Raw genomic sequence first — 25,910 nt, 5'->3', positions numbered from 1 at the left:
CTGCACAGGCATGTGGAGTTTTCATATGACTTCCTGTTGCTTTATATCAAGTTTCTGATACCTCAGTGAAACAGAATAATTTTTAATAATTTATTTTAAAATAATTTTGACATAGTAAGAAATGTCAATGTTTTGTTATTCACACATTCCAAAATCTAGGTATTTGTAGAAGTTCCTGATAGTGGCAGTCAAGAGAGCACCAACAATTTACAAAAATCTTGAATTGAGGAGATAGTGAAATGGTGGAAGTACGAAATTTATTCAAATAAATATATTTAATAGTTGCTCCTTTAATTAATTAACTACTCTGTGATTGAACAACTAAAATTATTAGCAGTAACAATTAAATATATTGAAATTTCTTTTCTTTTTTTAAAGGATCTGCTTTTGCTAAAGCAAAACCTGAAAGTCCTTGGACATCTCTGACCCGCAAAGGAATCGTGAGAGTTGTTTTCTTTCCGTTCTTCTACAGGTGGTGGCTACAAGTGACATCGAGGGTCATCTTTTTCTGGCTGCTTGTTCTTTACCTTCTTCAAGGTAGAGTTGGATTACAGTATCAGCTTCAACTGAATGCCTTATTTTAACCATATGGAATCTGCTATATGTTACTTGAGTCACTTTAAGCTGTTAAGGTTCTTGCCAATATTTTCTGAGATATTGGAATGACACAGTCTCAAGCATGTGACTTTTGGTTAACATTTCTTTTATGTATATAAAGGGGGCATACTGAAAATGTAAGGATTTTCTCACAGGCTTTCTTCAGCACTTAGCATACATGTTAGTTTACTATCTCTGTATGTAATTTAGGTTTCCAGGACTATCTACTTTCGTTCAGGACTGAGCAATATCAAAAAAACCTTTGGCTTAGGCAGTGTATTTGTCTTGGGCTTTTGGTGTCTCTGGTACTTGTGCAGATCAAGAGCCCTGATCAAGAAGCGAGCAAGGCCAAACCTGCCAAGGTGTGTGCAGCTTGTGCAGCCTGGTAGGATGATCAGTTTGACTGGTTTCCAGTTGTCCTTTCATGTGGTATTTTGTTGTATCAGAGGCAGTGAACTAGCTTAGTCATACCTCAGCCGTGCTCCTCAATGACTGGCAAATGGGGGGCTCATCGTCCTATGTGCTTCTGCTATTTTTTCCATTGCAATGAGGAGGCTATGCATTCTAATTTTATATTTCCTAGATTATAGAAGGACTTGTGGGCAACTGATAACAAACAGAAGGTAATTCACAGATTTTGGGATGCTCAGTCTCAAGTGCTACTAATCTGACTTTGTGCTTCTCTTAATTATATGTAACGTAGAAGAGGCAAACTAGAAAGGGAAGAATGTAATGTAGTGAGTCAGTATCTAGCAGTGTGAAAGTCACCAAAAGAATAAGTGTATCAGAAGCGTGTACAACAGAAATGGAACAGAAGGTTAATGAAAGTTGGGAGCAGTTTAAGTACCCGGAGAAGGTAAATGACTGATAAGTTTTCCAGTGAGATCCAATTAAAATATAATGTTTCTTTTTTAATTTTGCCATCTGTCCTTGCAGTTGTGAATCACTGTATCATTTGGAAATTGTATTTAAAACAAGAAATGGAGTTTAAAAAAAAAAGGACAGTGCCTCTTGTGTGGTGATGTTAGCAGCTATAAAATGAATGTCACAGTGCCAGTGCCCCAAAACTTGAAATTTTGACAAATATTTGGGTGGTCTCCTATCAAAACTTCTCCTTATCCCCATTTCTGAGATAGGTGCTTAAGAAATATTGTTAGCATTTGTGTATACTATGGTAAGCGATCCCATAGAGTTAATATTTTTAATCTCATTTATAGTAATATAGATAGTAAAATACATAAGCTGTAGTTCATTTGTGACTGTGTTCATAGGTAGCTTATTCTGAGGATCACCATTGTAGTAATTTTTTATGTTCTTAAATTTATTTAAAAAATATACCTATGCTTAATTTATGGAGCCTTCATAAGACTAAAAGCAGCAAATTATGAGACAATGCTTCTGCAAGCAAGTTTTTTAGGACATTAATTACAAAGTTATATTATTAACTTTTTTTCCCCTCAGATTTCTGGGGATCTGTGATTTACTAAAGTTATGGTTGGAATGCATCATTTCCCTAATCCATGTAGTCTGTAATGTGACAAAATATTTCTGATATTTCTGAGGCTGTGAATTAACAAATACTCAAAAAGAATTAATAGCATTCCATATTACACTATAATCCAACTATTTGAAACACTTGCCATTTAAATTGTGCTGAATTAACTGCAGAGTTTTTGATGGTTCTTGAAGTAAATTGGAAGACTTGTAGACGTAAGTGAAATTAAATTGCCAATTTTTTTTAAATTGGAAAGTATTCAAAACAAACCCCCTCAAGCCTCTTCTAGTACTTCTGTATAAGTTTTGCTTATATGTTACTCAGAAGGTGTCCTCAGTTATTCATTTCATACAAAATCAGTAAGGCAGCATCAAAACATCAAGAATCTGTTATGAAAACTTAACAACAAAACACTTCAAATTTCAGTGGCTGTATTTCTGCCCTGACTCTGAATTTTGTATTGTAGCTCAGACTTTCTGTCATCATGACAGATTCTCACTGACACCGTTGTAAGATGGTCTCACTTTATTTTGTTTATATATGTTTAGTTAAATGATTTTATTTAATTTTATTTAATTATAAAGTATTTTCTGTAGATTTATAAATGAACTGCATTACTTGGAATTATTGCTTTGAAATTGATTAGCTTTAGCAGGATACTTGCTAGCATTTATGTAAGTCTACAGAAAAGAATTCTTTCCTTGGCTGTAGATTTGAACTCCAGTTTTTATTTACATTGGTTTCCTTTAGTATAAAGTATGATTAGCATGATGTGTGATAGGAGAACTACGGAGAAATGTTTTTTGTCCAAGGTCACGGAACAGGCTGATGAATTAAGGTCGAAGTAAAACCTTTTTCTTCTGACTCCATATCCATTTATTATATAGCATTACCTCATTTTTACTTTAAAAATGTTTCTATATTCTAATAGGAAAATGAAATGTGAAATTATAGTGTGTGTATCTATTGCATGTTTCTTAAGTATGAAACAAGAAACTTTAATAGTGATATAATGATTGTTTATTGTGGTGAGATACATATACATGTATGTTTGCATGCAGTTTTAAATGTAATATTTTTTCATATTTGAAAGTTTTAAATACTGTAAAAATAAATATTTGTTGGTCTTTGAAATGTACAGCTGCTTTCTTTGATACAGCTTTTTGCTCTACGTGATACAATTCCATTTCACAAAATAAACCATTGTAATTTAGAAAAGTACAAATCCAAATACTATAAATAAGTAAAGAAATAATTAAAAGCGGTGTGAGAAATTCTGTTCAAAGACCTAGCTGTTGGTAGGAGCAATTCTAGGATAATCTGAATTACACCATATCGACGCACTGTGCAGAAAGAAGTTCTTGGATTTCCCTCCCAACCTACTGAAAGGATCAGGAGATTGGTAACATTTTCTTAAATCTGTGTGAAACTTCATGGTAAAAAGCTGCAATCTACAGATTTGTATCTTCTGGAAGATGACAGTTTTTTCTAGATCACTCTGCTTTGCTAAATGTTTTTTAAATAGCAGAAGAAATCTTGTAGTGAAATTTGAAATTATTTTGTGGAGGCCTACTCCTGAAATCATTTCACATGAATCTGTGAAGCTCTGTGTTCTCAGAAGTTTATGTTTATCTAAACTGTATGGCAGGAATCAAAATTGGCTACTTATTTACACTTTATACCTTATGAAGCTAATTAAATGTGTGAGAAACTCAGATAAGCTCATTTAGAAAGAGGTAAATATTGTCTGTACCTTTTACTATCTGTACCTTTTTTTGTTTATTTTATAATAAGTTGGATTTCTGATTGATGCACACTGTCTTTATGAGAAACCTCATACGGCACAAACTTAGTCCACATATAGTAATAAAAGATACCCTGTGTGTTGTATCTAAGACTTCTGTGCTTTAATTTAGGAAAAAGACTGATGGGAAACTAGAAATAGATTACCACAATCAAAAATAATTCTGTTGTTTTGTACATTCATTGTGTTTCTAATACTGGTTATCTTGCTAAAGATTATTTCATGAAAAACACGTCTAATCTCTTTCTAGTGGAAAACATCACATCCAGGTATCTGCTGTGTTAGGCATGGCTTCATGCGATATACTTTAAGTGTTTGAATATGGCACATAAATTTGCATGTGGCTGTATTTTTTTTCAATTAATTTTAGTAGAGAGCTGGTGAAAGCTGTTGAACTTGTGCTGTGTATTTCTTCTGCTAGGAGTAGGTCTAAGTTATGGGACTTTCACTTCTTAGTGGCACAAGAACAAAACCAAGTTCTCGTGGGCTGTGTGGATGTTAGGCACAGAGATTTATTCCCCTGTTCTGTTTCTGAATTGTTTCTTGGAGTTTCTGGTTTTGGTGTGGGTTTTTTTTTTCTGGATAGCTTCTCTCAGCTGAGTTCCAGGACACAGCACTTCAAGCCACAGAGGCAGAGCAACAAGAAGATAAAATAAGCAGAGAAAAGAGAGGGATTGCCTCTTCTGTCTGCCCCATGCCTGTTGAATGTGTTTAGATTGACCTGAAGCCTGGAAAGACATTCCTGAGTTGTGGAAGTGGTTGGGCTCTGGGTACAGGAGCAAGAAGAGCTGCGTGGGTGTTGTCTATGTATGGAAAGCTGGTTATAGGGTTACAAAATTAACGGTTAACTATGCAATTGGAAGCTGCCCCTTTTCCAACCACAAGTGCTAGTTGGTAGTCCTGGACTACCTCATAATTTACATGGTTTATCTTTGATCTTTCCTTATTACTAGAAAATATACACCCGAGGATATATGAAACATATACAAGGTTGCACTTATGTATGTCTGTCTATCCATATGGGCAACTTTGGAGTTTAAAATGCTTTCTACTAGAGAATATAGTTTCTAGTCTCAAGTCTGTTGGTCCTTAGTGTTGAAATAGATGTATGGTTCCACAGAATCACAGGCTGAAGTTTGCAGGGATCTCTGGAGATCATCTAATCTGAACTCCTGCTGAAAGCAGGGTCAGCTAGAGCAGGATGCTCAGGGCTGTGTCCAGGCAGGGCTTGAATATATCCAAGGATGGAGAGACTTCAACCTCCCTGGACAACCTGCTCCTGGTTTGATGAGTCCTACGCTCACCTAACTTGTTGGATTTTGCTGCATTGTTATAGGTGATACAGAATTAGATTTATTTGAGCTGCTTTAAGGATGATGTTTGCTTTTTGTTTTTGTCTCCTACTGATGTTTCACCTTATTTTAAGGTTGTTTAATGACAGATCTAGCTTTCCAAATACTTCCCCTCTGCTTTATTCTGCACCTTTTTTTGATCAATAGCTATAATATGACAAGTGTAAAAGAAGAGATGGGTATTAAGACAGTAAGCAACTATTTAAATCTTTTACTGTCTATTTCATTGCAATTATAATTCCTTCCTCTCAAAATTACATGGTTTGGTTTAAAATGCACTAAAGGACTACATCGGACTGTTTCTCTTTTAAACAAAAGCCATATAACGAGTTGGCCATTTTAGACATTTCAAATATTGAACTCAACTTCATTTCCCTTCTTTTCCAGTTGCTGCTGTAGTGTTATTCTATACAGCCCAAAGCCCACATAATATACCTCTGACTGAAGTAATTGGGCCAATATGGCTAATGTTGCTACTTGGAACTGTGCATTGTCAGATTGTTTCAACACGAACTCCTAAGCCACCTCCCAGCACAGGGGGTAAAAGAAGAAGGTATAGTCCATGTTAAAGTACTTATCATTTAGGATTGTTAAACTATTCTAAAGAACATGCTTGGAAAAAAAAAAAATGCTTACAGTCTCTGCATTGCAAGAGATGAGAGATTGGTGCTCTGTTTTAATCTGAAACTTTGAAACGGGTGCTTAATTGGTGGTCTTTAAATTTTACGCATTGACTAATTTATGCATTGTTTTATTTGAATTTTAATGCATTGAATCTGACATTCTGCCTCAGAACAGTTTGTATCTGAATAGTAGTGGAGTCACCGTATTTATATTACTGCAAATTTAGTTTTAGAACTCTGCAGTGCTGACTAATGCTCTCTGTGGGAAACATACAGTGAAGGAGATGCTATTGGAAGCGTAAACTTAAGTCTTCCAAGCACTTCACCGAGTATGGATTACTACAGTGAGTTGTCCCATTAAAATGGGGAAACCTGCAGTGGTAAATTTTGCAGGTCTAAGCCTCTGATGATGACTTGAAATGTATTTTGGGTTAAGTATTATGATAATGAATAATTGTTATGCCGAGTTTTATTAAATGGAGTTTATTAAATTGATGTGATAAAGCTTTAGCAAAATATTTTGAAATCTTGCTTATTTTTGCATGCTTTAACTGCTGAACACATTATAGAACTAGTAGATTACACTTACAAAGCTACCTTCCAATTTTAATCTCTTCTGATGAAGGAAATTAAGGAAAGCAGCACATTTGGAAGTACATAGGGAAGGAGATGGCTCTAGTACCACAGATAACACACAGGAGGGAACAGTGCAGAGCTACGGTACAAGCACCTCTTGCAGTATTGGCGCTGTCTTCAGAGATATCTGGCATGCTGCTTTCTTTTTATCAGGGTTTGTATTTATTCAAGGCTACATATGTGTTAGAGATGCACTATCCCTTTTCTAATAAGTAAACATTGATGTAATGATTAAACTTTTGTTGATTTAGTTTTTGTTCTTAATAGTAAACTCATCTCAGTATTTGAACATGTACTAATGTGGTGTTTCTTGACTCTTGAAAATGCTGATGCAATAATTTAGAAAAGATATTGAATTAACTTCTAGTTAAATTATATTTTGATGTAGGAGTTCTCTGTGTGGGCTATCAGGAACGAACCAACTCAGTTTCTCAATTCTAATCCAATGAGAAAATTTGACTCTTTAATTTTACTTTATTATATTAGCTGCTTATTACTCTGAGAGAATGCTTACTGAACTCTGTCACTGTCATCAAATCACACACTTGCTGAAGGAAAAGCCTTTAGGATTCAAATAGGCGCAGCATTTATTTTATGAATAAACATTGAAGAGACATTTTTTTAATGATTGGAAGAAATATCCAGAGCTGTTTTGCAAATGATCAATCTGCTGATGCAGTGCTCTGGGCAATTAAAAAGTTTTTTAAAAAAACATTCTATGTTCAAGAATTCTGTGTTATGCTATACACGCAGCACTGAGAGTGCTATATATCAGCATTTATTAACAAGAGAAAATATGCTCATAAAATAGTATGAAATTGAGAAAAGGGATACTGCAAGTTATTACATTGATGTTTTGTTGTGCATGCTGCATCTTACATATGGCAACACTAACGTGTCTGTCATACTTGTGATATGTGCTCTTAACCACTGGTAAAGCTTATCTTATGTTACATTCTGGGAATATCTAGTTGAAACTGGAGAAGTTTTAAAAATATTGTGAGGAAAGAGTTTGTTTGACTTTTTCCTGTGTAGATTAAGCTAGCTTTGACAAGCTGCGAGTTATAGTAACAGATACCACTGCTGTTCTTTGGGTCTGTATGTGTTACTTTCTGGTACATTTGGAGTGTAATCTTGTAAACTTTTGAATGTTTTCCATTCATTGAAGATACTGATCTGCAATAAGAAGAGGAGTGTTGGAAGATTCATTTTTTCCTTCCCTCCCTGATATTGGGTTCAGAGTGTTTTCAGTTGAGAAGGGCTGTGTGGGACTTGCTCTAAGGACTTGCTTAAACCATTTAATGAGAGGTAGTGTGTGTGTATATATATAGATGTTAAGCCTCAGTGATGACTACTTAGTATACAGAGTATGTTCAAAGGACAAAGACCACAGAGTGACTGAGAATGCTGTAAGTAGCCCTTAGTCGTTTGTTACCTGTTCGGTTGCAGACACACAGTTGTTTGTTTGTCTGGAGCCATACAAACCATATTGACAACTCGTCCAGCTGAAAAATAACCTTTTTTCCCAGGAGATAATGCAGACCAGTTTCTTCATGTAATTTTTTGTGTGGTAGTGCAAACAGTTTTGTCAGCATGGTGGCGTGGCAGAGTGAGGCTGGGAATGAGTAAGCAGGAGTGCAGCATGGACGACATCAACTACTTTACTTGGTGATGTTGCTGAAGAAAATCTTATGATTCCTTGCACCTTCGTCAGTGCAAGAAAGCTGTACAGTGACATCTGTCTTGTTTCTTAAGACATATTTTGAAGCTCTTTACATAAGCATACTAGAGTGTCTCGTTAGTGTTTAGTTACAGCAGTTTTTCACATATATTAAGCTTTGAGATACCATTTTCTGGAGTTTTAAATACAGCTCTTAAACACGTGGTTTCAAAATTAACCTCAGAAATTATGTTCTTTGCTTTAGGGCAAGACCCTGTGTACCTAGATCATTTGCCTACACTTGGGTCGTTGGCAATCTGGATCTGTGTATTCAATAAATATCCTTTTGAATGGCAGAACTCAGTCTGATGAATAAAATATAATTCTAAACTTTAATCCACCATGGGGCAATTTAGAAAATACTAATTATTAGTTTTACTGGAAAGGAGGGCAGTATCCAAATAGGTAATTTATTCAGAATGTACTACTGATTTGGGACTTTGCGCTCTGTGTGTGTCCTTACTCCAATTATGGAAATCTTACAATTGTAACTTCTTTCTAAGTTTTGCAGTGTGAATACAGAGGAGAGTTTTTTGACCAGCCCCATTTAAAATACATTGGAATGGAATACTTGACAGTGAAAATCTACAGTCTTCCAGAAACTCGATTTAAATCTTCCTTAATACTTTCTCTAGCTAATGCATGAATAAGACTGAAAGTCATTCTTGACTTAGCTTTTGCATATGCTCAGGCTTTTTAAGACCTTGGATTTTTTCATGGTGTTATCCTGTTTTAAATACTTCTAATTGTAGCATGAAATTTAAAAAGTTGATTAACGAGATATATATATATATATATATATGTATGTATTAATTCTAGGAAACTATACATTTCTATCGGCTAGGGAAGTATTGTTCATTTTTGTTGTTTTTTCTTTTAACACAGTACAGTGCACAAAAGCCTAACTTTAAGCCAAAAGTTATACTTTTCTGGTTTGAGGCTTACACTTGAAATCAGGGGTTCTTACAAAAAATAACTTTGGTTTCTATGTTAGAAACAAATGAAAGACTTCAGTCAAGTTACTTGTTTTTGAAAATGAGCCTTAGTTAATATCAGACTAGTATTTGTCTTGCAGTTTTATCTTAAAAGCACTTAAAGTGCTTGAGTAGTGAAGTTCTATCTGAACAAATTATACATACTTACATACATACGTTCTCTTTTTCTCTTATCTATTCCCACTCAACTGTTTAAGGTTACTTCTCCCTAGTAGCTTTCAAGTTTCATGTGAAATGTATAAAAAATTCTCAAATCAAACTTGTAAGAGTTGTCCTGTTATTCCACTCATACAGCTTAGTAACTTGTGGAGTAAGTCTGACTGGATGTGTGTATGCATATGATGAGAACTGCATTCCCATTCGCACTCACAAAAAGAAATTTTTAAAAAGTGCCAAAAGTATATTTAATGCATTAAAAATTTGCCTTTCTAGGTTCCTGCTTATTGCAGATAATTTAATATTAGTGCTGCTTCCTTAGTGCTCACATCTGAGCTTACTGAAACATTATTTTGCAATGAGTTGCCACTGAAAGGCTGATACTTGCCTTTCCATTAAATAATAAGCTAAGCTTTCTCTTTCTTCAGTTGTTTAACTGTTAATGAAGATAAGACAGTGACATTACGGAACGGCACAGAACTAAAGTTCTAACATGTTTACTGTTGGTAGTTTAACCTTTTTGTCCAAAACCTCAATAATGTTTTAGATGATCTTAATGAACCTAGAAAATTAAAATTCTGTGTGTGAGCTGGGACATTGGTAATTTGCAAACAGGAGGAGGCTTACTAACTGCTGCTCCACCATAAAACACATGCTAAAGCATCTTGCTGTCTCTTTACCTCTGTAAGCTTATAATAAAAATTAATCTATGCAAATATATAATAACTACAGAAAGTGTTTCTGCTGGGTTTTTTGCTCATTTAGAAATAAAATTTATTAAGAATTTTGGGAGTAGGCCAGGGAATAGTAGGTGAGTTCTGTAGCTTCCCACAAGAAGTGCAGCAGCAGTTACTTTAGCTTTAAAAAAAAATAAAATGCTGTTAGCTTTTTTCCCAGGAAGGGGTGAGGGAAGGTGGAATGAGATTAAAGATGGGAAAGGAGGATGAAACACCTTAGTAACGTTGTCTCTTCTCTTCATTATTTTGTCTGCATTCCAACAGATGAATTGTTCCTTTTTGGATTTTTCTGTTTTATCCAACTCTCCCTAGCCATTTTTTGTGTTCAGGTCTCCCCTATCTATGTGGAATACCTTATCTTGGGAGGAATGTGAGGCGACTATCCCAATTCTCCTGGTTCGTTTGTTGTACATATTAAAGAGGAATTTAATCTTCTGCTGTGTAATCCAAGCTCTCACAGAATGCCTCACTCCTTAAAGAGGAAGGCAATGCATATTCCCTCATGGGAGCACAAGATCGATTGAACAGATTCTTCATAGTTTTATGACCTGTGTCCACTGTTCTACTTTATTAAAAACAAACAAAAAAATCTGGCAACTTGTTTCATAACACCTTTTTCTCTTTCACAAGTGTTCTGGGAATCTAACAAACAAAAACTAATGAATACAAGATATTAATTACTGTTCTGATTTTTTTTAATGTAATTTACTTTAAGTCTTTGCTTAAGCTTCTGTATTCTTAAAATAGTCTCTATCGATAAGGTAGCAAGCTGCTATTCCTTTTCATTCCTTCATCGACTGCACTTTCTAATTTGGAAGTGTAATGATCTGAACGTTTGCTTTTAGAAAGCCTTTTTCTTGCATTAGATGTTCTTGCTGCAAGGTCTGTTGACTAGATAAGGGCCTTTACGTCTAGAGAATGATATGGAAGACTATTATCAATATTAGTAGTCTTAAGAATAATAATGCTGAGGCATAATTCATAAACTTATTTTATGATTTGAAAACAGACTTAATTAGTGTGTTGTAAGATATATCAAAATATGTTGCTAGGGTTAATGGATAATATGGAAAAAGGTAAATCACCTTCTGTTTAGTAGAGTTAATAAGCAGAGTGTATTTAAAACAACAGCAAAAATATCTTTGTGCAGAGTACTAAACAGCATGTTTGCAGCTTCAGGAAATGGCATACTTTCTTTAAGTGTTATTAATTCAAAGCAACTTTTAACATAACTTTCTTATTGTTAAGATAGAGAAGTTTCTCATTTACATTTGAGATTTGTGGTTCTTCTGTTGCCAAAGTTGCTGGGAAGTTTTAGTTTTAAAACATAGGTTTCCTTTTCTTTCAGTAGCTAATGATAGAATTATATTTTAGATACAGTTTCTTTTGTAACAATTTTAGGAAAGGATGATGGGTATTCAGAAGATGAAATAGTTACACATATTGCATCTAACGTTCATATTATTAGTTTGTGGTCATCTTAGTAGTAAAACTAAAACATGGGTTGAGAGGGATAAGCAGGATTTAGACTGGGAAAAAAATGAGAGAATCATTAATACATGTATTTGTTTCAAATATAGATCTAAGAAAGCAAAAAACTCGATAGATAAATCCACTGAGACTGATAATGGCTACGTGTCCCTTGATGGGAAAAAGACAGGTAAAAGCAGTGAAGAATGTATGCAGGCCCATGAGCGTCGATGTGAAGTGATTAAGCCAGAAGAGTCAGGGTGGAGCACTGCAACAGTGAGAGATGCCTTCAACAACCACAGTCATCACAAAGTAAGTGTGCTTCGGTGCTTTCAAAGCAGGATTACTAATTTGTCAAATGATACACCAGGTGTATTTTTATGATGCTTTTGATGCATTCTTATCTACTTTATCCTTAAAAATATTTAAAAAATGAAATTAGGCTTAGGGTCCTGAGGCCAAAAATTGGTAAGTCTGCTTATTTCATCCTTATATTCCTAGCCTTTTCTTTTTCTTGTACGAAGATCCTTACTGACATCCAGACATTCTTTGCCATTCTGTAATTCAATGCACAAATTTGTGTGCTGTCTTTTATCTGTGGGTTTTTCCAGACCAGCTAAACGCTGTACCTTTTCCTGCCTCTTTGATACTCTGGGCACAAGTCTGTCTCTATGCTAAAATGGAACAAATTTTGGATTACTGACAATTTGTAATTTTGAGGTCATTCTGAGCATTTGCCTGTGAATCATCTTCCTTTTCCTTTCTTTGGACTTTCTTGGGTTGATTTCTGTGGAAGATGAGGAAAGCATGACTTCCCTCTCAATGAAACAGGCAGGACTCTCTATAGTGAGGAATAGGGATGAGATGAAAGCATAGGAAGTGATCATGAAAGCAAGCAGAACTTTTAATTTGACTGGATCTGATTATCTCCTGGATATCCTGTTTTCATTTTACTGTTCTATGGAATAACTTTTTGAAAACATTTTTGCTGGCTTTCTTATCATTGGCATTTGGACATATATTAGCTGCCATCACAGCTATTGTACTTGACTCTGTCTCAGTAGTATTTACCACCCCTCATCAATCATAGCAAGGGTTTTTCCATGATAATATTAAAGGAAAAGGTTATTCTACTGGAAGCCTACAAATACACATTTTTATAAAGGAAAGACATTCTTTGTGGATTTCATAGCCAAGTTATTTAACAATCCCTTAAAGATCCATATGATTAAGTCAAAATGATGGTGATAAAGGTTCATCTCAGGGCAAAAACTTCACTCTGTTGCTCTGCAGGAGGTGCTTTCTCAGCAGTGATAGTAACTGAGGTTCAGTAGTCTTTATAAATGCCAAGCTTTTTGCATTCTTGGTGAAATTCAACAAATCAAGTATTTTTAAGAAAAAGTAATTTTAAAGAGCTTTAAGTTTCTTTGATAGAACGGATGAGATGTTGTCTGTGTTTAACTTGCACCCCCATTAAAGAGAAGTTGGCAGTAGCTAGGATAGGCTCCTCTCTTCTTTCCTTCTTCTCATCTCTTCTTCTAAAGTCAATCAATACATTTCAGTGCCACTGCAAAAGGTAGTAGATCAGACATTCCAGACTGTTCTGCCTGTCCCTCTTTTTCTGTGCAACTCAGCTGTTAAAAGAAGTGAAATAACTTGACCTTGAAGCATCTCAGAAGACAGAGTTCATCATGGAAGAGAAAATGATGTCTGACTTGCAGGGGGGGAAAGGATTTATTGTATTCTTAGAGAATAGCTTCACTATTTTTGTCCTTTTAGCATTTCATTGATGACAGGAAGACTCCAAAGGAAGCTCTGCAGGGTCCTATCTGGTGATCTCATAATAAATGAGAGAACACAAAAGAGTTTTTTGACAACCGAGTGATCCTTTGCTGCCCTTTTTTTTTTTTCCTTCTTTTTTTTCTGTTACTGCTATTTTAAATTTAGCTTAAAATCAGGGAGATGGAAAATGGAATAAATTAATGATCTGAACATTCTATATGCAATCTGTAGCACTTTATCATTGGAAGAAGAGGTAAATGCTAACTTTGTACTACTATAGGTGTTGATAATTCAGTATTACAGTGTCTGCTTTAATAATTTTGGTGGTTGGGGTTTTTGTTTGTTCTTTCCCCAATTCTTCTGGATGTATTGCCTCTAAGCCTTTCTTGGTAGGTTTGGTTTGGACAAAATCACTTTTAAAATAAGAATGTCAGGTATGTTCCGCAATATCATATAATCTCATCATCTGAGAAATGTTTATTTTGGTATTATGATTTCTATTTTATAATTTCTGCTGTACCACTTAATTTTGACAATTGGAAATGCATTAATATCAAATTTAACTGAGCATAGATAATAATGTTGCAGAAAGAAATTTGATTTCAGTAGTTGAGAACAAGACCTAGTAAGTATGAGTGTATGTCTTACTAATACTGTGTTTCTTGCACTAGGATACGCACAGGACTGTGACAAATTTATCAGATGAAGTTTCTAGTGAGGAAGGGCCCGAAACTGGATATTCTTTACGTCGCAATGTAGAGCGGGCTTCTAGTGATTGTACACTTCGAAACAGGAAATCTCACCATTATAAGAAACACTGTCCTCTGGAGGTATGTTCTTTTCCACTGCTTCTTTTCTGTAAATTGGTAAAACCTCTTTGTTTCTTATCAAATGATATATTTTCCTCAAACCTTTTCTCTCCTATATTGGATTTTAGGAGTCTGTTAAATGGAAGTCATGGTGGTAGGGGACGGGGATGATTTTTTTGTTTGTTTTGTTTTGTTAATTAAATGTCAGAGTTTTTTGAAATTAAGAGGGTTTTTTTAGTTGGCTTGAGCTTCATCCTATTTTTCAATTTTTTGTAAGGATCCTAAAATACATTCTATAGATCTTGCATCAGATTGTGGCCAACTCTGTTGCTATCTTTTGACACCAGTTATCTCCTCTGGAAACCTCATTTGTTACAGAAGCAGTAGTAATTGGCAGTATGCAAATTCTCGTCATGCTGGTGCTGCTGCTTCTTTCCATTTAGTATTTTGGATTCACTAGCCTTCTTGTCTGACAAGTCTGATTGACTAGCTCTCAGTTTTTGTTCCCTCATGTTTGTTGAAACAGTCATTTAAAATATTGTTCTGAAATCTCAACAAAGTTGCTAATGCATAAAACCCCAGAAATTTTAAGAGACTTGGTGACTTCACAGCTTAGAAGAGGGGAATTCACAGATTCCATATGAGCAAAGTCTTTAATCATAAGGACTCAGACATTGAAAGAGAAAGGGATATGTTATTGTGTTTTTATTTATTTATAATTTTAAAGAAATCATGCTCTTTTTTGTTAATGGTATGAAACTTAACAGACATCTGGAACTTTTTTTTTTAAAGGCTGTATTGCCATTTTTTCCCTAGGACTGTCAGAAAAGAGTGTAAAGAGCAATTTCAGCTCTGACAGAAGTTCACTTACAGATGAGTTTAATAGGCAGAGCCTCATGCATAAGTGTTCTACTTGATATGAGAAAGGCCTCCTTGGAAGGGTTCAAATATTGCTTTCTCTGATAACAATTGCAAAGCCTTAAAATTGATGCTTTGCATAAAGACATTATTAGATAATCTTCCCTTCTGTTCTTTCGATTATTTCTTACAGACTTTGGTTAGAACGATCCAGAAGGCTAATCGATTTGACTGTTTAATGCCTTGTGCATATTTGGTTTAGGATAATTGAACAGGTCAATACTTAGAACTGTTTGTTTCATATTACAGAAGATGCCTCTTGACTGTGTACTTGTGCAGCTGGTAGTGCTTGACAAGAGGAAGCAGAAAGACATGATTACAGTCAATTTTTTTGGGGGGTTAAATATATTTTCTCTCATGTAGAGTGCTTCAGAGGTAGGGAAGACAGTGTAGATATCTTCAGAAACTGAAGAGATTAAATTTGCTTGGTGTGTAGCTTTGGCAGTAATATTTTATGCTTATTCCCCATTTACTTTGCTGACTGATGCCATGAAAGAGGAAGCCTTTCTTTGTTCTTAGTTGTTACCAACTCGCCTCCCCCACATGATTACAAAGAAGATGAAACAATAGTTTTCAAATCTGTGAAAGCTTTCTTTGTATTTAAAGAAACAGATTAGTGAAGTCAGTGGATATACTCTCAACTTCTGTCCTACATTTTCTTTTATCTTCATGTTTACTTGTCAACCTAATTGTTGTTTGAGCAAGCTTTTTAATGCTCTGTATTAACTTCAGGACTCAGTGATACCCAGTAGAGACTGCCTTCTATAAATAATATTATCTTTTTTTTTAAGAGGAAAAAAAATATTTCAGGCTCTTTCTGCATTGATGTTATATCTCACTTTGTAAAAGAAAGGGAAAGAGTTTAGACCGATTCTTTTCTAAATAGTTCTTTAAAAAATTGCTTACATAAAACACATTAAGCATGATTTTCAGGAGGAACAAAGAACATTTCTTCAGATAGTAATGCATTACAAATAATATTAAATTAGTAGGTCGGCTGAAATATTCCTTGCTTATTTTTTTTAGTGTAAAAATTGTATATATTCTTGAGAGAAAGTAGTAGACAGAAATAAATTTTGTATTAAGAGGGAACAGAAATTCCCAGAGGATAGTGATGAGTAGGATGGTACTGCTTTTAAGATTACCTACCTGTCTTGCAGGAAATGGATTCTACTTACCGTAGGAAGTAGTTTAAAGCTCCGCATTCTTGTTTTGAAGGCATTTTATTTTTTTCATATGTATGCGTGGGGATATTTGTGTGTCCCGAACTTAATTTTTTTTTTCTCTCTATCTAAGATATAGGTAAAATTGGAACATAATAAGGCATGCTTGTTTCTCAAGTACAGTTTGTTTAAAATAATTAAAATTGTATGTATGTCTGTGTAGATAACATGTATACCTAGCATTAGCTATGTATGCTCTTACTTATTTTTTCTCTCTACACCTGATGCATAACTGTCTTTTAAACAAGCTCACTCAGTCTTTGAGAAGGTATATAAGTAGTGACAGTGGGGGAATGTGACTTGTAGAGGACTTTTGAGAGTCAACTCCTCTTTAATTATGGGCTCTTACATTTAAAAATGTATTTCTGGAACTTATCAAGCTTTCTTTTAAAACTAGTTAAATTGTGTCCATGCTGCCTGCTTGGAAGGCTATGTGAGTGCCTCAGGTCTTGAATGACTAAAATGATCTGTCCCTTCTTCCTCCAGAGCCTTGCCCTTTCTAGAGAAAGAATTCCTTACTCTATGGAGAAGTTAATAAGTAGCTAAAGTACTTCAGCTGAAACAACTGGAGACAGAAAATCAAAATGTCAAATTAATTTACAATGCTTTGTGGATGATGTTTTTCTCACTTTCAGTCACATTTCTATATTACAATTTCAGTCTGGTGTATATGGCTTTAAGCCCAATTTGTGTCTTTCACATTTTCACTAAAATAATGAACCTTTAAAGTGTTTTAAAAGAGACTTAAGTTATACCTTATAAAATCAGCAATTTGAGACAGAGTTGGAGTCTGTGGCTTGATAATTGCTATTAAAGTCTTAACTGAATGAGATCTAAAAATCTGTAAAATAGTTATTTCCTTGTAATAGTTAATATGATTTGATTCTTCATTATGTAACCCCCTCCCCAACAAAGCAGGGACCATGGCCTGTTACCTGTTTTGTACAGTGTCTAAAAATGCACAACCTCTTAGACACTCCTTCAATAAAGATGTACTTTCTGATTACAAAGATAATGGAGTGGAACATAAAAACCGGATAAACATGGAGTCAGTACTTTGAACTTTATAACTGTTCTGTCAGGAAACAATGTAGAATACAAAAGCTGCATTAATTCCAATGCATATTTTAATTTCAGGATACACCTAAATCAGGTACTAGCTGCAGTTCTCGGTGTTCAAGCTCCAGACAAGACTCTGAGAGTGCAAGGCCGGAATCAGAAACCGAAGATGTGCTGTGGGAGGACCTCTTACACTGTGCAGAGTGCCACTCTTCCTGTTCCAGTGAGACAGATGTAGAAAGCCCTCAAGTGAACCCATGTGTGAAGAAAGAGTACAGAGATGACCCATTTCATCAGGTTGGTATCCACCAATTTTGATTTTTACACTACACACAAGTTCAGTATTATCAGCTTTATCATATGTCAGGAGGCCTGGGAGAAAGAGCTCTGTATTAAATGAAAGTAAAAAAGCCAAACTGATTTCATAGAATTAAAACAAGGAAAATTTGATTTCTGCTATTTGGTCATTAATTTGTCAAACACAGAGGATATGACAATATACTGAAATAGCCTGTAGAATATTTGAGTGTTTGAATCTTAGTTCTAGTTCAGGGCAAGTGATTGATTTAAATTTCCTCTGTGGTAGATGGTTCTGGGTTTTTTTGGGTTCTCCTCTTCCCCCCCCCCCCCCCCCCCCCCCGCCTCCCCTGTGGAAGTACTTTTTTGTGAGCACATACCAGACATCTTTCTGTTTGTTTATATATAAATGTATGTATAAAAAAGCAAACAGAAAGACAACATACATAGTATCTGATGTTATATATAATGAATATATATGCTGTTAGATGTGTATTATGTATGTCTAAATTCTATTTAGATATAGTATTTTTATTTTTACCTTAAAACTAATAATTTTATTTCCCTTCTCTAATGCTATTCTGTAGCAACATATAGGCAGTAATTTCTGAAAATTTTTACGTTTTTTGGGCAACACTTCAGTTGCAGCCTGCCTTGGGTTAATGTTGGGCAGAATATGTTGTTAATACTTGATCGTTAACGATCAAGTATTCGTCTTCATTTGATAAAATCCATTCAAATGTCACAGTGTCAGCTACGCTTGTAGTACAAGTCTTATCTTTAAATTGCATGATAATTGCATTGCTCATTTGACCTATTTAAGTAAAGACATGGAGAGAATGGGAAACATTCTTCTGGGTAAACAAGTCATATGTGTTGGTAGCGCATACATCAGTACTGAGGAATACCATGCAAGAGATGGTGTTAATGCTAGCTAAGGAAAAGAATTTCAGAAGACAGGCTTTTCACTCATAACCAGAACTGAAAATGATGTATTTGTTTATTTTAAAAAACAACAACCCCCTTCCTCCCCACCCCGAGAAAAAAAAAACCCAACACCAAAAAGATATAGCAATTTGGATTTCATGCAGTCTTTGTTTTTGTGGTTTATTTTTACTACTTCTTGCTTACATTCCATATAAACACTAAAACAGAAGCCTTGCAATAAGGAGTTGAATTGCAGTATATGCATTGACTTCGTTTTTTTTGCAGTTGAGTGTTTTTCTGTTTGATTGTAGCTTGTGAATTTTTGAGTTTCGGCTCCTGGTGTTGATACTCCCTCTAGAGGAAGACTTTGGAAATCTGTGATAAAGAAAGTCTTGCAACTAGTATTTGCGTTGCTTTAATAATATAAATCAATTTGTTTCATCCAATGGAGAAAAAAAAGGGACATAATTACGTACTTAGCAGAATACAAAGTTTTCAGATAAATACTGAAAAAGCAAGTAATAAAATAAAAATCTTTACTTTTAATCAATGATAAATTAAACTTCTAAAAATAATATCATCCCCCTCCTGCAGCACCACCACCACTTCCAGTAGTTTGATGCACATAGTGCTAGGTGATGAGGCAGAGTTGAGAGCAGTTTTAATCACTTGAACAGGAGAGGACTCAGGGCTGAGGGAGTTCAAGAAATGGCTGCAGCATAACTTGTTGCCTCAACATTTTTCCAGATCCTTCATTTCTCAGTTGGCTGTCTGTTTAAAGGTGCCTCAGCCATAAATGCATTCAGTAGATGAGGCTGGGATTGCTTGGCTGTTGGAGCAGCGTGTATTGATTAGACTCCTACTGCGTGCTCTGAGTCTTGCCAGATACAGTTAGCATAGGGGGGCCTTTACCCTTAACAAGGATTGTGAAGTACACAAATATCATTAAAAGAAAATAAAAAAAAATTGTTGGCCTTAGGCTCAACCCGAGAAGAGTAGTTTTCAGAATGTTAGGGGAAAAAAATAATAATCGGAAAAATAAAATACTCCATTAAACATGTGGCAAAATTAGAGATGGCTTATAAGTAGACCTTTGTTTTCATACCTCTGTTGTTTGATATGTCTGAGAAAAAACCAAGCCAATTAGCCCTCAACCACAATAACTCAACACTGAAGCATGGGGAAGGAGAGACCTCTGTACTCACAGGTATTTCTTGGAAAAGAAGTGGATGATTTTGAGGAATGTGGTTGAACACATAGTAGCATATAGTAGAAGTAAATGTTATTTAACAATAGTTGCGTCAGTCTAAAGTGTCTTTTTGTCAGCATGTTGCTGACAAATGTATATTGACGCGACAAAAGATACTTATCTCTGATGGAATATATTCCTTGTCTTTCCCAGAGTCATTTGCCTTGGATCCACAGTTTGAATCCAGGACTAGAAAAAATAAGTGCAATTGTATGGGAGGGTAATGACTGCAAGAAAGCAGATATGTCTGTGCTTGAAATCAGTGGTATGATAATGAACAGAGTGAGTATTCATTTTACTTTATCCAATTATTGTATTTAGGAGTCTAAGCAGTACCAAAAATAAGATTGTTTTACGTTGGTTTTTTCTTTTTTTTTTTTTTAAGTATCTGTTACTGACATTGTTCCATGGCTTACATCACTCTGACAGAGTGATCACTAACAGATGAAAGAGCTACCAGATGTTAAGTGTTGGGACAATAATATGCGTTTCCATTACTAGGTGCTTACTAACATAGCCAACCTCTATTTTTATTGTTCCAAAGTGATTTTATTGTGAATATTCTTATTTATCTCCTTGATTCTGATACAGATCTGAGTATTTAGATGGTAAAGATTGGAAAAGAAAGCTTTCCTCTTTAGGAAACAAACATCTAAGAGTGGGATGTCTCACTACTCCCTTCCTTTTCCTAGTATTCCTCTTCAGGAAACACTTGGAAAAGCATTTAATTGATGATGTACTCTTTTTCAATATAGACATTGTAGGCATTTTGTAGAGTTGAACGTAAAATCCTAGCATTGCTTAAGAAAACTATCACTAGTTCTGACAAGTTGATACTTACCATCTCCAACTTGTTAAAAAGCAACTTATTTACAAACTTAGTTCAGATCTGTGTACCTGACTCAGAGAAGATACAGTCTGTGGGACAATCCACAGTAGAAGTAAACTTAAAGCCATAGCCAGCACGATAGAACTCCAGTCCTGTCAGCACTGTGAACACTTTGATTCCTTTAAATAAACATACAATGTAAAAGCAAAAACCAAACAGGAGCAGCATGCAGATGTAAGCAATGCAGTCTGATTGGTGCACTTTGCTAATTCAGCGTTGAATTAATTTTTAATACAAGAATATGCACTGGAGTCTTTTAACTGCAGTGTTGTGTTGTTGGGTTTTTAAATGATTTGTTGTATTTGGTTCCTGTCCATTAAATGCTCTTTGAGGGCTTCCTTTTTCTTAATAGTAAATTGTGAATATGCCTGGTTGAAGGTTTCATATAACTTATCAGATTATACTGTCTTTGTAAGACAGTAACATTAATGATTTATTGATTTAATTCCAAATTAATTCCAAAATTAAAAATACACCTTATTTTCTTTTGGTTTTAGGTAAACAGCTATATACCAGGAATTGGTTACCAGATTTTTGGAAATGTCATATCTTTAATCTTGGGTTTAATGCCATTTGTCTTTCGACTTTCCCAAGCTAAAGATTTGGAACAACTAGCTACACATTCTGCCACTGAACTTTGTATGACTGCATTTGGATCAAATGGAGACGTTCTGGTTCTCTCAATGGTTATTATAAGTTTTGTCGTCCGTTTGTCTCTAGTGTGGATTTTCTTTTTTCTGCTATGTGTAGCAGAGAGGACGTACAAACAGGTATGAACAGCAAACCAAGAGGCTTCATCCAAAGCAAAACATGGTTTAATGTTTGCGTTTTTTGACTTTGTGGATATTTTAAACTTGTTTTCTTCAGTGCACTATGATTCATAGATCAATGATGACAAATACTTCAGTGGGTTTACAGTTTAGGAGATGACTCAGTTGCAATGGTCTGAAGTCTCTGTACCATCTCTGTAGCTAAACCTTTTTTCCTGGAGACCATTTCTGAGGGAAAACTTTTTAATCTTTTATTTCAGATTTCTGGCTGAGTACATTAACTCAGCTCATAGTTATGTCCCAGTTTGTCTCAGTTTTCCCCAAGGAGAAGGAGTTTCAATAAAAGAACTCTAAATTTCCAATTTGTTCTACCAGTGTGGTTCATTCAAAACCTCCAGTTAAATTCAAAACAGTTCAGCCCAGACCTTAGCCAAGAGCCCTGCCTGATTTGCTGGTAGATCGGTCCCACAGCTGGAGACAGTGAGAGCTGCTTTCTGAAGTAATACACCTGTTAATTTATTGCTTGTTACTGCAAGTAAAATTTTAAAAGAGTATCAATATCCCTTACTAGCTGCAGAGTATAGATATAGATAATGGTCTGCAAAAGAAAAAGTTTTGTACTTTCTTTTATCAAATTATAGCCAAGGACGTGATTTAATAGAGCAGAATAGAATCAGCCTGCTCCTAATAATAATTTCTGTTGGAAGGAACTTCTGTGATACAGGCACTTTCTAATGCAAATGACTGGCAGGTTTGATTCTCTCACAAATTTTAATAGCATAGCAGATCTGTTATCTGAAATTTCAAGAAAGGAAGTCAAAGTATAGCTAAATTTTGTTTTTCATTAGAGTAAGACAACATTTAAAACATTTTAGTGTCTCCTCTGTTTAGTAACTTGCTACTCTTATTTCTGCATTGTTAGCATATTTTTACTTTACATCGATACGCTGTACGTTACTTTGACATAGTAAGTGAAGCCTTGTCTCCATTTTATTTTTAGTGCCCTTGAAAATCAATCAACAGTTAAAGGTGTTTTTTTTTCTTCTCTGCAGAGGCTACTGTTTGCCAAACTTTTTGGTCATCTAACATCTGCCAGAAGGGCAAGAAAATCAGAGGTTCCTCATTTCCGTTTGAAGAAAGTACAGAATATAAAAATGTGGCTTTCTCTCAGGTCCTATCTAAAGGTAAAATATATTTTTGCTACCACTTTAGTATAAAATATCCCATATGCTGTTGATGGAAGGTTGGTATTCTAGTCTGAATTTTTCCTCCTGTGCACTTATCCCTATTGGTGCACATCCTACACACTTCATGTTGGTGTCTCTGGGCCAGCAGTGTCTGCAGGCAGCCAGGCTGTGAGAAAGTAAATGTCTAGTTTTTACCTTGGAGTAAAGTATGAGTGTGTTCAGAGTTGGAGTCTTGTGTTACTCATGCTAGCAGAAAAGTCTCTCAGGTGAATATGTTGGGGAAAAATGACCACTTGTAATACAGACGATACCTTATTGTAAGAGCCCCACTGGTTAGCGTCATGAACACAGAAGGAATTTATGAAGCAAGACAGTTTACATACGTATTTGTGCTGGGAGTACATATGTGCCAGGTGAAGCTAGAAATTATCCCCAAGCATTATCTGTAAGACATTCCGATCTCTTTATGTTCAAGTCATATTTGAGTAATCTCCTTATATTTCTCTCACAATCTTTTAAAGCCAGAGCATTTTGATGATCATTTGTGAAAAGGATCATATTATCTAACTCAGGGTTGGGGGTTTTTTTTTGTTTTGCTTTGTTGGGTTTCCCCCCCCCAAGTTTTTTCCATTTTTCTCTCTGCATTAGGTAATTCAGCTCAGACGAAGCTAGATTTTTTTCCTGTTTGGTTTCTACAGAACCAGGTTTTTTTGGGGAACAGTAACTGATAATCTCTTCAGTGGTGGTAATCCCCTTATTTGCATTTATGCTTCTTTCCAACAGCAATTAAGAAATGTTAGATGAAATCTGCTATCAGTAGTTTTTAGAAGTAGATAAAGGATTATGAAAACATAAAGAAGTTATGGGGTGGAGACTGGGGAGTGTGGAAAGCAGAAACTAAAAGCAGACACAGCTTTTAATGTAAAGCACAATCTTAAAGTTGAAAGATGCATCATTTTAAGAGGAATTGAGATGATTCAAGCACAATACCCCTTGTGTTATGGAAGCATCTGTGGGGAGGTTGTAAAAGAGAGGTACCCTTTAAACTTCACGCTTGAGAGACTTGTCTTTTTCTCCTTATCATCTGTAATGTGACGCTGGATGGGAGGAAAGGAAGATAACATCATTCGGACAATAGAAAGTAGTTCTGATGCTTTAAAGTCTACATATGATAGCGTTGTTGTGGAGTGAGTGTCATGCCTTCTTTCCTCACAACCACATCTGTGTATTCCTCCTTACGCCACTGGAAACATTTGTATAATTATGTGGCAAAGAAGAAAGCAATCAGACAGTGGTCAGAGGCAGGTGCATAGGGAACTGACCCAACTGAAAAATAACCAGTCAAGAACAGTAATTTTCACCTCCATCTGTGGCTTGACTTGGTTCACTGGGCAGCTCCGTAATACCTGTGCTAGCACGAGGGAAGGAATGGAGACCAGCAGCTAAGGAGCAGGCCTGCCTGTGTGCAGCAGTGCTGCTGGCAAGCACTGGCATAGCATCTGTCCAAACGACGCTTGCACGTTACTTGGCTGTATACGTGTCCACCTGTGAAGACGTGAGCTGCGGTATGTACACATCTCGGGTCTCCCACAGGCAAAACACCCTCTCTCAGTACAGAAGTAGTGCATGCATACTGCAGTACCAATTTGCCTTTTTTTTTTTTTTTTCCCCAGTAGTTAAGCTTCCTATCTCTTTCTCCAAGTTCCAAGGTTATATCTTACATATGGACACCTCCCATTCTTCTCATGTTTATACAATTAGTAGCATGTCTGGAGAACAAAGTCAAAACATGTCTACTATAACTTGTACATGTTTCAGTGCAGCACAGAATGTTTAATTCTTTAATTAAAAAAAAAAAAGGGAAAAGATCAGTGGGTAGAAACATTTCATTGTACCAGTAAGCATGAAAAAAATGGTTGGTAACAGTGAGGTTACACCTTTCAAGACAAGTGTGTTTGTTCCCCAGTCTTCCTTCCTGTTCTATGGGAATTATGACACGTGAGAGACTTATTATTGCACACCACAACGGGACAGTGATTTACAGCTACAATTTTTGTGTGTCAGAAAGATGCAGGTAATGGAAAATACCAACCATGTGAAATCATATCTTGATATCCCATTGCGATCTGGTGTCCAAAAATCTTCTGTTAGCACTGGTTTTACCGGGTGTTAAAGCCCAGTGCAGTATTGAATTTGTTATGCCAGGGAATGCTGCCTACATGAAAGTTACTTTGCGTCATGAAGGAGCTGACTGAGCAAGTGGTGAATATTTTCTTTTCTTGTTGTTACCTTTAAATGCTTGCATCTGAATTAATCTCACATGGCTTTAGGGGTATTCAAATATAGTGATATCATTAGGTTCTAATATGGTGTTTGGAACTTAGATTGCCAAATTGTGAGCCATGATGAAACAAAGAAACAAGGTGTGAATCTAACTGGATGTACTAATATCAATGGTGATTGGGTAAGTTTTCTCTCACATATATATCTCTCCCTTATTTTCAGCGTCGAGGTCCTCAACGCTCAGTTGATGTCATAGTTTCATCTGCCTTCCTACTGACTATCTCAGTTGTGTTTATCTGTTGTGCGCAGGTGAGAAAATCTTACTTGTATAGAAACAGCCATGACTTAAATAGTTTCCAAATTAGAGTGCCTTTTGCACGGTGATTCCTATTAAGTAAAAAGACCACAGTGAAAAATGAGTAACAGCTGTTACAGCTTTTCAGAAGATTAAGCTTCATTTGTATTGTTCATTTTTAGAATATTATTCTGTAAGAGCTAAAGAAACTAATAGATAGCATAATTCCTAACATACTATTTTTTCAATCCTCTTTCATTTTCCGTCATGGATTTTGTAGCACAGTGTTTTTTCTAACATTTGCATCAAAACATACTTTTGCAAAGACGTTTGAGATTGACCTTGATTGAGGATCTTTGTGAGAAACAAAATTTTTGGCTGTATTAGCCTGCCCTCTAGTGGAGTATCTTTTAGTAAGCAAATTGTTTTAAGGATAAGATTTTTCCTGGAGCTTCAGTTTCAGAATACAGGGAAGCTTCTGAATGGCTTCTGGTTGTATTTTTCCCCCCACTTTCTTCCCTAGTTAATACTAATGTGTTTTTCTGGTAGCTAATTATAAATATAAATATTTTAATAAAAAATAATTTAGCAGTAACTCTGATTTCAATTTTCTATGTAATTCAGTACATTTGAGGAT

The 25,910-nt window shown here is 35.4% G+C and overlaps 1 protein-coding gene across 4 annotated transcripts in view; it reads left to right on the top strand.

The window, feature by feature from the left end:
* The window catches only part of PHTF2 (putative homeodomain transcription factor 2), a 71,557-nt gene that overhangs the window by 34,202 nt on the left and 11,445 nt on the right, over window positions 1-25,910 (top strand). For 2 of the 4 annotated variants that reach the window (XM_054840292.1, XM_054840300.1), the window contains exons 5-14: window positions 379-537; window positions 5,636-5,801; window positions 6,497-6,661; window positions 11,696-11,897; window positions 14,039-14,197; window positions 17,455-17,673; window positions 20,003-20,131; window positions 21,236-21,508; window positions 22,561-22,692; window positions 25,201-25,287. In XM_054840292.1, coding sequence (XP_054696267.1) covers window positions 379-537; window positions 5,636-5,801; window positions 6,497-6,661; window positions 11,696-11,897; window positions 14,039-14,197; window positions 17,455-17,673; window positions 20,003-20,131; window positions 21,236-21,508; window positions 22,561-22,692; window positions 25,201-25,287 — 1,691 coding nt within the window. The remainder of the gene's footprint in view (window positions 1-378; window positions 538-5,635; window positions 5,802-6,496; window positions 6,662-11,695; window positions 11,898-14,038; window positions 14,198-17,454; window positions 17,674-20,002; window positions 20,132-21,235; window positions 21,509-22,560; window positions 22,693-25,200; window positions 25,288-25,910) is intronic. The other 2 variants (XM_054840321.1, XM_054840310.1) reach the window with 2 other exon arrangements.

Source organism: Grus americana, chromosome 1 (genome assembly GCF_028858705.1).
Source record: "Grus americana isolate bGruAme1 chromosome 1, bGruAme1.mat, whole genome shotgun sequence".
Lineage (NCBI taxonomy): Eukaryota > Metazoa > Chordata > Aves > Gruiformes > Gruidae > Grus > Grus americana.
Note: the sequence above shows the minus strand (reverse complement) of the source record. Positions and strands in the feature narration are given on the sequence as shown.